The 14,508-nt window shown below is 42.4% G+C and overlaps 2 protein-coding genes across 2 annotated transcripts in view; both read right to left on the bottom strand.

The window, feature by feature from the left end:
* Positions 1 to 395: 395 nt before the first annotated feature.
* cacng6b (calcium channel, voltage-dependent, gamma subunit 6b) lies at positions 396 to 10,287 on the bottom strand. The gene is made up of 4 exons (XM_050047008.1): positions 9,930 to 10,287; positions 5,407 to 5,481; positions 2,526 to 2,663; positions 396 to 822 (listed from the first exon to the last, which is right to left on the bottom strand). Exons 1-4 carry the CDS (start codon positions 10,285 to 10,287, stop codon positions 602 to 604), a joined length of 792 nt encoding a protein of 263 aa, XP_049902965.1. The 3' UTR covers positions 396 to 601.
* Positions 10,288 to 12,205: 1,918 nt separating this feature from the next.
* The window catches only part of ncapd2 (non-SMC condensin I complex, subunit D2), a 22,759-nt gene continuing 20,456 nt past the window's right edge, over positions 12,206 to 14,508 (bottom strand). Inside the window, exon 24 of the mRNA XM_050046703.1 lies at positions 12,206 to 12,264. Coding sequence (XP_049902660.1) covers positions 12,206 to 12,264 — 59 coding nt within the window. The remainder of the gene's footprint in view (positions 12,265 to 14,508) is intronic.

Raw genomic sequence — 14,508 nt, 5'->3', positions numbered from 1 at the left:
AGACAACTCACACGCTCTGAATTTTGCATTGGGCCTCTTCAAGTAGTGATTTCTAAAAGTTCTGAAAAAATTCTGCCAATAAAGGCATCATTCTGTTGTTTAATTTGGAGGACGTGTTGCTAACTTTCCATGTTTTTTAAATGATCTTGATAGAAATGGGCTTCCATGTTAAACTGACTACAAAAAGTTTAAAAATAGAAAAATGTCTTGGCGTTAAAGAAGTTTTTTTTACTCCCCTTATGCTAGCAAAAGACCAGAGTTATGTTTGGATGTACAGCGACAGGCAGGCTAACAAGCCTATTTGTGACACTTGTTTAAGTAAACACAACACAGAGCTGAAAAAAAAAAACAGTCAGCAGTAACCCTGTTGCTCCTTCTGTCTATTTTCTACTAAAAACACTAAAACATTTTTTTGCAAGTTCTGGAGGCCTCACAGATGTGTGGCTGACTTCTCTTCATACATTTGATTAAGACCTTGTACGATGTCTGTGACAAATGCTAAGAACAAGCAAAGTGACAGCCCTCGTGAACTGGACATCTCTGCTTGCTCTCAAACAAGACATCAAGAATACTAAATGTGTATTTTATTATCATTCAAGTGCTAGGTGGCGCTATTCTTCTGTGGCAGGCATTTCTGCCAGGGGCTGAAAGGAAGGGAGAGGATGATGAACAGGCAACCTCCAAAAATAAGAATGGCTCCCGCTGAACCCACGCAGGCCACAGACCAGGACAGCTCATGGTGTAAAGGTATGGAGTGGTCACTGGACAGCAGGGCCAGCACGGACTGGTGGAATATCAGGACAGAGATAAGCACCAGTACACCTGCACAAAGAGAAGAATTTGGGGCATAAAGGCCATTGCACACCAAGGCTGAATTTTTCATCCTGATTGTCACTTGTTTAAAAATGAATATGACCCCACATTTAGTCAACTGTGTTGCGCACTGACTCCGAAACTTTTGTCATTAGAAATTTCCTGCACGGGTTCGATTTAAAAGCCTAGAGACTAAGTTTGACCAAGAAGCAGTGACAACGACAAAACACATCGGACAAAGGTTTCTCTGTGTAACGTTTTTATGTCTCAATGTCAGCAATAGCCCTGGCTGGGGGCATTATGTTTTCGGGTTGTCCTTCCATGTACGTACGCCCCATTTGCGTGAACACAATATCTCAAGAGTGCCTTGGGGGAATTTCTTCAAACGATGAACTGATTTCATTTTGGTGCCCAAAGGTAGAAGGACAACGTCAATGTGACCTTGCATCTGTATCTTTCATGTGAGCACACCATCTCAAGTAAAGCCTTAAGGGAACTTCCTCAAATTTGGCAAAAACATTGACTTGGACTCAGCGATTAACTGATATGATTTCGGTGAACAAAGGTCAAGGCCATTGTTACCTTGCATTAGTCTCATTCTCGAGGATGCAATATCTCAAGACTGCCTTGAGGGAATTTCTTCAAATTTGGCTCAAACATCAACTTGGGTTTAACGATGGACTGATTAGATTTTGGTGGTCAAAGATCACGGGACAAGGTCAATGTGACTTTGCATCTGTCTCATTCTTGTGGACACAGTATTTTGAGAAGGCTTCAAGGGAATTTCCTCAAATTTGGCACAAATGTCCACTTGGAAGTAAGGATGAACTGATTATAATTTGGGGGTCATAGACAGAAGGCAAGGTTACTGTGACCTTGCATCCATCTCATTCTCGTGAACGCAATATCACAAAAATGCCTGAAGGGAACGTTTTCAATTTTGGCAGAAACATCCACTTGAACTCAGTGATGAACTGATTAAAATTTGATGGTCAAAGGGACAAGGTCACTGTGACCTCATGTCTGTCTCATTCTGGTAAACGTGAAAGCTCAAGAATGCCTTGAGGAAACTTCCTCAAATTTGGCAAAAACATCCTCTTAGAGTAAACAGTGAACTGCATAGATTTTGTTGGTCAAAGGTCAAGGTCACTGTGACCTTTCATTTGTCTCATTCTTGAGAATGCAATATGCAAGGGAATTTCTTTCAATTTAAGTGAAACGTCCCCCCAGACTCAACAATGAATTTATTAGATTTTGGTGGTCGAAGTTCAAACGTCAAGATCATTTAACCTTGCGTCTGTCTCATTCTCACAAATGCGATATCTCAAGAAGGCAGTAAGAGAATTTCCTAAAATTTGACAGCATCAGCAGCTACAACCCATACCGTCTGTGGTGTGGTGAAGTCGACTGTGGTGTTTTTGACTTAGTTGGCTGTTAAGAGTGCCAAGATGTCACCAACGCTTTGAAGGTATGGCTATACTAACCCCCCCTCCATTTCCATTATGGGTATTAAGTGAAGTCCTCTCTTGGGGTCGGCATCATTTTAAGGGTACTGGTATCATTGTTCTTTTAAACGATACCCAGCTCTTGAAAATAACTTTATAATCTCCGCAAACAACTGCTCATAAAGACAGAATAAACATCATTTTGCCAAACATCAGTCAATTAGTGACATTGCCACAGTTGAACATTATATAATAGTGAGGTCCCACCTGATAGGATGAAACAGAAGGAGGCTGGCTTGAGAAAGAAGGGCACTCCTTTGCTGAGAGACATGGCGATACAGATGGAGCCCATCACCATCATGGTCAGACTCAAAAGGGCCAAGATAGCTGCAGCTAGATTCAGCTCTGTGAAGGAGAGCAGAGAGAAAATCAAGGAGGAAAGGGAACTGAGTGTACAAATGCATAGCCTATGCAAGAATTTGAGTAAAGAAGTCGAAATCTGTAATTTCATGCAGCAAGAAATATTCAGCAAAGATGGCAAAGGTATTGTGAAATCAGACATTACATCAGCTCACAAAGTTTGATTCTACTGGGCCTATAGTTGTTTATACTTCTGAAAATACAAACATGGTGTGAATTGTACCACTTCCCATACTGGCTCTGTTTTAAACAGATTTTTCTGGCATTAGAAACCTGAACAGGTGCAACCCAAAAAGCTGCTCAACATTCCACAATAGCCAGTGCCAATTTTGTGTTTTTTGACACTCGACCACGCAGATATTATTATTATTTTATTAATTAAACCAGGGCAGATACAAGCTTTAGGGATGGGTTTTGTTGTTGGGAGAGAGAAGCCAAAAAGGAGGTGAGATAGATAACAATGAAAGCAACAAAAACAGCAGTTTTGTTTTTGCCCAGCTACATTTTATAGCTTTTAGGTTGATTCATGTATTTTTCTTATCCTTCATGGAAACCATCTGTGCAAGGCTTTGTCCATTAGATTTTTAAATGGATCTGCAGAGACTTTTTGCTTAAGATTTTGCTTGACGTGAATCAGTCGTCACAGTGAACACATTTTGTTAATATAGTTGGCACCACAGGGAGTTTTGAAGAGTCTTTGTTGTTGGTGCCTGGCATCTATGAGCTGGCTGCCAAACAGCCACCAGTTTCAGGAAAGAGGACACTGGAGTGTAACGTCATGCAGGCAGCTCTGTGAGGCTCTACATATGTACCCTTGTTAACATGCTCACAGTCACAACAGTAACATGCTGATGTTCAGCAGGCGTAATGTTCAACATGTAGCATGTACACCAGTCCTTTCAGACCTTGAGTTGTCTTGCTTTGGTCCGAAGCAGGGACTAAATTTCTTTGTAGTTGTATAATCGCCTGGATTTGGTTCATGCTCCAGGAAGTAAACAAAATGTTGAAGAAGAGTACACTTGCAAGATAAATGTGACACTTTCTAATGTCACAATGGAGGGACAGCTACGCAGGTTGATTTTAGCGCTGCTCATCGTGGACTATATTGCTGTCATTGTTCATTTTCGGTGAACCATACAGTTTGAAAACGAGGCGCGGCTCCAACTAGAAAACAATGTTTTGATGCATTGGATGTGCTGAATGTGCATATTAAGGCAGTACAGGAGGAGGTGCACATTAATAATCCTCCAGGACTGTAACATGCTCATGTTTAACCCAAACAATGTGTCATGTGACTGCAGTTGGTTCGGATAGAGGTCGGAACACATTCTCACCAACGAACAGCACCAGAGTTCGTTTGTAACTAGACCGAGACCACCTCTTCAAGTAAGGTCTCGGTCCGGTTGTTTTGGTGCACACCTGAGTGCAATTACTGTGTTCACACCTGCCCGAACGAACTGCACTGAGGGGGTAAATCAAGATGTCATATCACACTGATAACTGTGATTTACACACCCACATATTATCCCTCTAATAAAATCAGTGTTTGCTGAGTCAGTCCCTCCAGGATGTTGTGATGTTGCAACCGCAGCAATTAACGCAAATTCAGTCGATTCCCATAAATTATACGCTACCTTGTAATTTTGTCCAGTCACCGCAATTTCACTGTAAATCTGACAATCCAAAATGGATAAAATCTCATTTCATGGTAGAACTGTGTTTGGTGTATTGATTCTCTCAGCCCATCTCGCTCACTGTTTATCATGAGCCTACTACGGGACTGGAGCTCTGTGCCTGAGACAGTTTCACACACACAGTGACAGGGCTAACTGTTAGCATCACATGGCTAATGTTACCCCAAGGGATTACGACATGTTTAATGATGAAGTCGTGCCGTTCCAGTGTTCGGTGTCGGATGTTAATCTCTGCTTCGGAGCCTCGGCCCAACCGACAAAATATGTGGTGTGTTAGGTCTTGGTAACCGTACAGAGAAAGCAGGAGGAGGGCGGCTCACGAAGACCGTCCGTCAGTGCTGTGTCCAACGGCAGCAACAGCTGTTGCTGACCTATCCCCCGTACCCTCACAAGTAGATTCTAATTTTGCGGGAAACACTTAATGCTGGTAATAATAAGCTCCGAATCCAGATTTTTACTTGCCCCCTGTATTTTCTTTGCAAAAATACACCTATAAACATTGCAACATGCATTGCAATGTTTTAGAAAAGCTGCCGTGAAATCAGGAGTTTCAGGTTGCAGCAATCCCAAAAACAGCTTGTGAAATCCTGGAGGGACTGCTTAGTGTATATCCTCTGGGTTTAAGAACGCCAACAACGCACCTTCTGTGCTCACAGCTCTTATATTTTAAATGTCCTAACTTCCTTGGATGCATCAAAACAGTCCCTGCTCAAAACTTTTGACTAAAAGCTAAAGTTGACTTTATGCTCTATGTGATGTGAGTATCAGTTCTCAGCCAGCTGATCTTCAAACTACACTGAAACCAGCAGCTGCCTGGACAGTGCGTTAAACACATTCATCAGTCTAATAGCTCATGGTTTTTCATTGGAAAATGGGTGGCAGCAGAAGTTAATGGGCTGAAACATGCAAAAACCTCCAGCACGGTCCTCTGAGCACCCCAGTGAACATCTTTATTGATAGTAGCTGCTCTGTGACTGTTAGTGTGCATCTGCATGTGTAGCAGAAAACGCAGGGAGGAAAGTATGATGTCTCACTCTTGTTAGTTGTCTTCTTGAATATGACTGCGTTCTCCCCAGAGGTGAAGAATTTGAAGTAGGTGCAGTTGGATTCTGTGGGCAAAGAGAAAAAAAAGATCAGATACACACGCACACGCACATGCACATGTGCATGCACGCACGCACGCACGCACACACACACACACACACACACACACACACACACACACACACTCCTATGGATGGCTGCTGGTCTTCTGTTATGTGCCTCCTATGCATCCATGCACTCTGTCCTTCCAGGCATCATTCCTATTTATATCCAAGTGTCGAGCATTAGCTGGAATACCCAGAGACACACGCACGCACACACACACACACACACACACACTGCCCAGCACTGCACATATGGTGCCGCCAGAGAGGGTGAGAGACAGCAAAACACTGAAGGTGGATGGCAGAGGGGAGAAAGAAAGGTGGACAGAGAGAAGGGGGCAGATGGAGGATAGAAATGGAGAGGCGTGGCTGCAGAAGAAGAAGAAGGAGTGAGGGGAAGGGGATATGTTGGCTGAGCGAATGATGAGGGGGGATGCAGAAAATATGGATAGAGGCTCAGAGGATGAGATGGCAGGGAAAAGGAGGAGTGAGTCGGGGGCAGATGGAAGGGGTGGTGAGTGAAGGGGAAAAGAGAAGGGAGCCACAGATGGAGAAGGAGGTGAGGGGAGCAGGAGATGTCAAGAGGGGGAGGAAGCACAGAGGGGTTGGTTAATACTGCATTAGACATACACTCTCCCTCAGTCCCTGTCTGTCCCTCTTCCTCGTTTCCCCCTCTCTATATTTAGACAAAAACTGTGAAGTAGTCAGATTCCACTTGACTTCACAAGCGCATAGTGATGACTTTCACCCACTGAATATCATGTGCTCCAAGATGACCACATGCACACACACACACACTCACAGATTTCCTCACACACAAATATGTTTGGGCAAACATTTTTTAACCGAGGCAGACACGCCATTTATCAGCTTACTGATTTTTTAACACATTACGCTATCACAGTCAACTGGTTCTGCTCTCACTACCCCTGCTGAGGCTATAATTATTGAGCTGTCATGTCCCTCTCCAGCAGGCTGCGAAGATGGATAGCTGGTCTTGAGATGACAGGCGCGGCATCAGCGGGGCCGCACTTTGCTCGGGACGGGAGCCAAAGGCATGTAAACAGCGACGTGAAACAGAGAAGCAGAGATGGCAAAAACAGTTGTTTTCCTCCAAACATGACAAGCCCACGGCCATCTGCGACAGGCGGCGTGGGCCAACACTGTTAGGACGTGTGAGAAAGATTGTCAGAAGCATACTGGCTGCTCTCGCACACCAACAGACCATCTCGAAGGCACAGATAAATAACAGCTAGATAGAAGCAGCCAGGATTTTTTGACAGGGGAGATGAATTAGCTGTGATGACTGAATAGAAAAACAACGACACATCATTCAAGGTGCTGCATGTTAATAGTATGTATGTATATATTATCCATGTGTATCTCTCCTGGATGAGAAATCTCTTTTGGTTTCTTCAGAGCTCTGCTGTGTCTCAGCGGATCCTTCTGATTCCAGGAGCAGCACCTTCCAAAGCCTGCCTTGCCCATCTCTTTTCTCCCAGTACCTGCCTCTCTCCGTCTCCAGACTCACTTTTCAGACAGAAGTAGGTCATTGTGCGGATAATCAACGCACTCTGGAGAACCTAACCATGGTCAAGTTGAATAAAGCGCTTTTCGAAAGGAGCTGTCACAACTCTAAACACGGATGTTCGTCAGCACAATAAACCCGTGGTCTGCCCCTCATCACCTGTCTGTACTGTGTGTACAACAGGAGATGATTAGGTACCCAGTCAAGGGAAAAACTTGAAATCGATGCTTCATTACACTGACAATGTTGTGAATCACAGACACTTTACTGTGTAATGCTCCTGCGTGCTGCTTTGTGTTTGTTACAATAGCACAGGAGTTGAAAGCAGCTTTACTGTGGTCTGTTTCCGAGCATCATATTTCTTTAATGATTCAATTTGCACATTATCTGTAGGATGACCTAGATACATATGTATGCAGGCAGCTTCACATACACAGCTACCCTCTCTCCATTGCTTTAAAAGGTTACAGTGGATGCACACGCAGTGTATATAAATATATACGCATGGAGAAATGATGTTAAGTGTTTATCAAAAAACATAAATATGTCGCTCAGAAATCTGGAGGTTGTTAGTGGGATGACATTTATTTTTATTAAAATGAAGTGTTGGCAAAGCTCTCCTCAGTCCCTTATGGGCTCAGATAAAAGACCTACAGATGTAAGCATATTCCCAGAGGGCATACATCGTATTAGTTATGCCTGCTCCCTCTGTTTTCACATCAGTGGTGATGGCAAAGAAAAATTGCGGCGATTAAGTGTATACATTTTTTTTCCCTCAATGATGTCAACAACATGCAACCTCTCTGAAACATCCTTTGACCCTTTTCAGTTAAAGAAGAATTTCACTGCTGGAGAGATGGTCTGTCTGTGTAGTAGAAAAAACAAATGCTTTTGAAACTGATCAGAGAAAATAGAGGAAAAGGCTGTGGCATTTGCTTTTGCTAAAGAGGAAGAAAACCTACAGCTACCAGAATGCACTGCACCAGACTTGACTAATAAACGCTCCCTCTAGTGAGTGACACAATGCGAGCGTTTGCCATTTTTCCACAAGAAACAATCTGGTTGGTAGCCAGCTGGTAACAACTGATCTTGAATTAAGCTAAAATATATTTCTAAAGAGACTGTAGATAAGAAATCAGCAATACAGGAAACAATATGGTGCCCACTTCCTGTTCACAAATTCTTTTATCAAAATCAAACAGGGCACTAAAATATAGCTGTGTCTTAATACAGAGGCTGCAGCCTTTGAAGCACACAGCCTTCGCAGTCTACCTCGGCCGCGTCCTTTGAAGACCGCATCAGTGAAAGTGAATGGTCTCCGAAATAGGACGGTCTGGTCTGTGGATGATTTCTTGGTTGTGTCACGTTGTTCCCGCCCCGACCTGTTCCTATCACCTAGCAACCAGGTGCACTTGATGAGAAGGTGAAAGCTAGTAAATTAGTTAGATGTTAGTTACCCGTAAATCATGGACCCAGAGCTTGTAATTTTATTTTTCAGAAATTTTATTCAGTACTTGAGGACATATAATTATCTTCTTGGAAATGATAGTGATTGTTAGAGCGATGCCAAAGAATCTTAGTTTATATTTGATCAGTACTACCTAGTGTCACTGTTTGATCCACGTTTGATCTGCTTTCTGAGCCCAGTGTCGCTCTGAAGGCGTCGAAATATGGCACTTGGGCAGTGACTTGCAGCGTCGGAAACCAACAAAAAAAGGCGTCCTTGTGTGGCTGTTTGGTGTTATATTTTATCAGCACCTGGTCACAGCAAGGGGAAACTTGGCGAGACAAGGAAGTTAAGGCGACAGGTTTGTTTGCATGTATTTTTGTGGATAGGTGCTCCTTTTATTTTCCTTGGAAACGGACAGATTCAAAAAACATTTATTTTATGTTGTTCTCCATTGCATAGGCTAGAAGTGCTTGATGTTGTGTACCACAAACATGCTGTAATAATGAATATGTTAATAAAAACAAATCTTTAAAAAAAAAAAAAAAAGTTAAGGCGGCAAAAGTCCGAGTGGGACAGGGAGGGGTGGTTGATGGGTCCAAGTAACGCCGACTTAGACCCAAGAGAGCAGCGTTCGCATCCTGTAAGATTCTAAAGCCAAACCCTGTTCTTTTTCCCGAAACCTAACCACATGCTTTTGTTGCCTAAACCCAATGATGTGTGTTTGTTGTTGAAGGAAAAAAAAACGTCACTTCGCTGTGTTGTGCTGACGTAAATTCCCTGTGAAAATGGAAGTGTATTTTGAAAGAAGACAACACATGTAACAGACAGAACTTGACATAGTGTCCCAGAACGTCAACAACCAATGCACCCAGGGTACCTTGCAAGTCGTATGTGGACGTGGAAAGTCCACGACCAAAACGTCGATATGTGACGAGGTCGGAGTGAGAATGTGTTGGCTCTTTGTGTTTGTGGTGGTGAGCATATGGAAATGCAGAGGTACATTCTGTAGTTGGAGCAACAGCCCTAGATGCAGGGAATATTTGTTGGATGGCACGTTTTTGAGCTGAGAGATGAGCATCGAGATCTGGGCGCTGATAAGATGGAGGGATGTTTACCACCGTTCATTTACACATACTACCCACAATGTCATGATACAAAGCTTGGCGAATATCAGCCAAGTATCCCTTTAATTCACTTTCATACTGAGGTGCATACTGTAGCATAGAGGCAGCCTCAAGCTACACTTGCATGGCTGGGCAATTTAGTTTGCAGAGAAGCAGACACGAGCAGACAGTCGCAGAAACAAAACAGACACATGCCCTCCAGAAAGCTCACCTGCTCACCTCCTAGACAGCACAGACAGACAGACAGACAGACAGATGAACTCAAACTCACACAGACACACAGGCGCATTCCAGCCAGAGGTCTCACCTCCAGGTAGTTCAGCAGGGCCACAGCTCGTCCTCTCCGGGTCTATGTCAGCCACCCATAGGGTGCGGATGCAGCCCTTCCACAGGCCATAATGGGCCATCTGGCAGGTCTGGTTGCCACTGAAATTCTTTGGTTGGGCCAGCTCCACCCAAAACTCTGTCCCCATACCCAGCACCGTCAGGGTCACACCAATGATAGCCACAAAGAAGGCCAGCTTGATCTTTCCCTCCTGACTGTCGCTCATCTTGTGGATCCTCCTCCTTCCACCTTTCACTCCACCCAAACCCCCACCTTGTCCAGCCCCTGCCACTCCGATCCGACCGTCCTCATCCTGCTGTACGAAAAAGTTGGACCACATGTTGATCTCAACTGGCCCGAGGAAGATCGGGGGAAAGAGTAGTGCACTTTGGCTAAAGAGTAGAGGAGGAAGTAATAGATGAAAAAATGGAGGGGTGGTGTAGGAGAATGGGGCGAGGTTAAATGTGAAGAAAGTGGAGGTTTGGAAGTTTTAAAATAGTATGAAGACAAAGCTTTTAACTAGCCTGTGATGGATGGGTACATTGAGCAAAATCAGTCATAGCGAACAAAGGATCAAGGGCGAAACAATTAAATTAGACAGAGAGATGTTAAAAAGCTACAGTGAGGTGGGTGGGGGTGGATGAAGCAAGGAAATGACAAAATGGGAGGTGATGGAGGCGAGGACCAGGAGAGCAAATTTCTGTTTTCCGTCCAGTCCCCTGAAATAGAGAGATGAAACAGAGAGATGAAAGAGCAGCCGGCATATGCTTCACAAGAGCAAAATCCTTTCATCACCAGCGTAATATTTAATTTCCAAGAGCTTTATCAGCATCTACAGTATTCCCTCCCTAAAAGCCATATGACATGCTCTCAGCCAACAATAGATAAGCCATATGGCGTTTCCCTGAAAGGCAGATTTTGCTGCAGATAAAGAAACAATTGGGCTGGGTGAGCCGGTGAAGTCGGACGGTGCGGGTTCAAGGTGAGAGATAACACCACAGCGCCAGACTGGACCACCCATCTTCTATTTTCCCAGAGGAGTTGACAACAGAGCTCTTTCCCGAGCAGTTACACTATCTGTGGCTTAGACGCAGATCCCCTTTGATCTGAGGGGATAATGGGTTGCCACAAATACCTCCCATCCTGCATTATGTGTACCAGCAAACACTCGGAATCTGCAGCCATGACTCTCTTTTTGAGCACGCATGTGAATGTGTGTGTGTGCGTTTCAGAGTGTGGCATATGCGCTCTAAGTGGGGCCAGGCTTATGGAGTTGTTTCTGTTATTCCAGACTGTGAGCAGGGGACCTTTGGAGCAGTTTAAACAACGTGAGTGACGGGGCACGGCGGTGTCGCCGCTCTGCTCAGGGTGCATCAGAGGTGATAATTCATGCCTGAACCCTCTGACAGAGAGGGGGCAGCAGTAATTAACTCTGCTGTGCAGTCCAACAGGTCACATAGTGGAGGCAGGAGGCGCAGCCAGTTAGGAAGGCAGCACCAACAGGCCACACACAGTTGGTGGATCACTTAATTCAGAGTTTTGCGCTGACAGCATCAGAGATTTTATATAGGCGACGCACCACATGAACTCACTGAGTGCAGGTCCTTTGTGTACAATATTTTGCAGTGTATAAATATGAAGAGCAGTTTGAAATATGTGAATTTAAATTTATGGTTTGCAGCATATAGAGTTCTATTATTAAGACAAAAAAACTTTGGTTGCTGTCAGCACATTTATTAATCTTAAACGAGTAATTGGTTAATTGGACAGAAAATTAACCTGCAACTACTTTGATACTTTATTAGTTGCAGAATTTTTTTAATCAAAAACTCCGACTGTGACAGATTTTTGTTGCTTTTCTTTTTTTAACATGCTCAAACAAAAGGATTTTTTTAATGTTAACTTTTTTCCATATAATTTTGAATACCAGAAATTATGCTATAATACCTTTATCATATCATTCAGCTTTTTTTTAATATAATTCAAATTTTTTTATCCATCAATTCAGTCAAATCTAAACAAACTGTCAGTGCTGTTATTGAAACTTGACATATCCGCAGGCACGTGATAGCTACACATATATCGTATACCCCATAATTTTTCAACCACAGAGGTACAACTAAACACCACATCGTATTACATTGTATTATATTACATACAAAAAAGCCCATGACCTCTTAAAGCTTTCAGGTTCATTGCTCACCCTCGTTAACATGTGTTCATATGACACAATTTCTAACATAGACTCCTTCCACTTTTCAGAATCTGGAGGTGATGTACTCTTCCAGAAGGATCACTCGAGCAGCTGTGACGACCCCTACATTTATCACAACAAGGTCATATTTTTGATGCATTCTATAATTCTGTTTGGTCCTCCATAAAGCATAACCTTGGTGAGTTAGGTACAATTATACCCTGACACTTCCCTATGTGAACTTTTTTCCAAAATGTGTTAACCAGATTTCATATAGAAATGTTCCTGTTTCTGTCTGACATTTCCAACATAAATTATAAGCCAGTAGACTCATCCTGTACAACTCAGAAGGAGTAAAGTAGAACCTAAAATAACTTTATATTGAGTAAATTTCCCCTTTGCCACCTTTATATGTTGTTTAATTCACACCCTAGGTCCTTCTGCCAAATGATCCTGAGATTTTTGCAAATATCTTTTGTTGCTTTTAAATTATAGTTTGATGAATTCAGAAAATAATCTGCAGATTAACCAACAATGAAAAGAATAGTTAGTTGCAGCCCTAAACTCATTATCACAATATTTGTAAAGGTAATCTCTGGCGTAGATTATACATTACGAATAGCAAATGTCTGCAGAATCATATTGTCACATGAAACATAGTGTTGTTTTTGTACATGAACAAAATTATCTGAGGTATCTTTCTTTCCAACTGGTGCTCAGTAATATAGATTTATTCTTCTCTTTACTGCAGCTTGACTGGATGCTGTCGGACAGTTCAGACAAAGTAAATCTGGGGAATTAAGTGTTAACTTGTTGGGAATGATTACCTTCAGTGTGAGTGGATTTAGGAAATGATTGATGATCCATTTATGGCACACTTCTTAAATGTAATATGTTTTGATTTTTGGGCTTGAGGGAAAGTTTAGGTGGAGTCATGAGTCTTTGGTGTTTAAACCCAAATCACATTGCAAGTCTTTTTTGATTTTGTCAAGTCGATTCAAAAGTCATCAAATTTGTAACTTGATTCTGACTTGAGTTCACACCTCTGATAATCTGTGTTTCATTGATATGTACTACATGTCACCAGACACTTCATATGTTTAAAAAAAGAACTTAAATAACAAATAGCATCAGTTAAACTTGACAAAGCCAACTCTATCTGAAAGAGTAAACTCCACTATCAGAGGAAAATCATGTGGACCTTGTGATGAGATTATTTTTGATGCCTAATTGAGTTTGATTTTTTTTTTTTTAAAACAAGTGTGTTCATCGGATTTTTAATATACTTCAAATATTACTTTAAACAACAACATCCGAAACTGTTACGACAGGACAATACAAAACTAAACTAAATAATCAGAAATGCTACCTACTGCACATAATTATGTTGCATTCAAGACATTAAGACAGGTAGACTTCTGTAGCCTTCTCTAGAAATGTCATAAAACATTTCCATATCTCATCAAAAGTAGAATATTTACCATTAATCATACAAGTTTTTCCAAGGGCAACAGAGTGTGACAGTCCAGTCAGCCAGGCCAGTAAAGATGGTCTGATAGTAGTAGCCAGAATCTGGCTTTGGTGTGTTGAGTTAGGTTTTAATCACAACTAACTTGATGACATTAATTTGGACAACAAATATGAGCAAAACAACAACATGATAAGATTACATCATCATGATATTATTCTGCAAAAAGTCAGTGACGATAATATCAATTTGTCGCCCGATCCTGACTCACAGCAGGCTCCCCAAAGGCATATAATCTCCTAATATTAAAAGCTAAACAAATCTATGCATGTCTCTAATGATCCAAAAGTTTGGAATAGCAGCCATGCATCTGAATCCTCCTCCAGCATTAACTGTAATAAAGGATATCAAGACTGCAGCTGCTGACAGCCAAGTTAGTAGTCATTGAGTTACAAACCTTGATCACATTACATCCATATTAACCACAGGATGATCGGAGGGGTCAGAGCATGCCAGGCTACTCTACTGGAGGGATAACACACACAAATGCACACTTTGTACTAAAACATTATCCTGAGCTGTGTGTGTTTTGAAGTTGATGAAGCAACAGCTATGCTGCGCTGACTTTAAGTTTGGTAGCAGCTGAGCAGATGATAAGCTTGTAAACACGGGTGCGTTTCACACGAGGAAAACAAGGAACTCTTTACGGTTTCACCAAAGACTGCCCCAGTAACCTGTGTGACCTGTGGGCACAAGAAAGCAATAACTGGCTAATGTACTTGAGTGAAAATAAGAATATAACTCTGACCTGTTTGGTGTGTGTTGTTCAGTTCAGGAGGAAGAGACGCTTGAAACTTAATAGAGGGGGAGAGTGGTGATGGGAGAGTTAGTGAGAAAGC

Source organism: Epinephelus moara, chromosome 6, assembly GCF_006386435.1.
Source record: "Epinephelus moara isolate mb chromosome 6, YSFRI_EMoa_1.0, whole genome shotgun sequence".
Taxonomy (NCBI): domain Eukaryota; kingdom Metazoa; phylum Chordata; class Actinopteri; order Perciformes; family Serranidae; genus Epinephelus; species Epinephelus moara.
Note: the sequence above shows the minus strand (reverse complement) of the source record. Positions and strands in the feature narration are given on the sequence as shown.

Bases quoted from the DNA above. Each gene is read 5' to 3' on its own strand.
- cacng6b (XM_050047008.1), bottom strand. From the start codon at position 10,287: ATGTGGTCCAACTTTTTCGTACAGCAGGATGAGGACGGTCGGATCGGA. The intron at 5,482-9,929 runs GTGAGACCTCTG...CTTTGCCCACAG, and splicing joins CCCTGCTGAACTACCTGGAG to AATCCAACTGCACCTACTTC. The intron at 823-2,525 runs GTGGGACCTCAC...CTCTTTGTGCAG, and splicing joins CTTCTGTTTCATCCTATCAG to GTGTACTGGTGCTTATCTCT.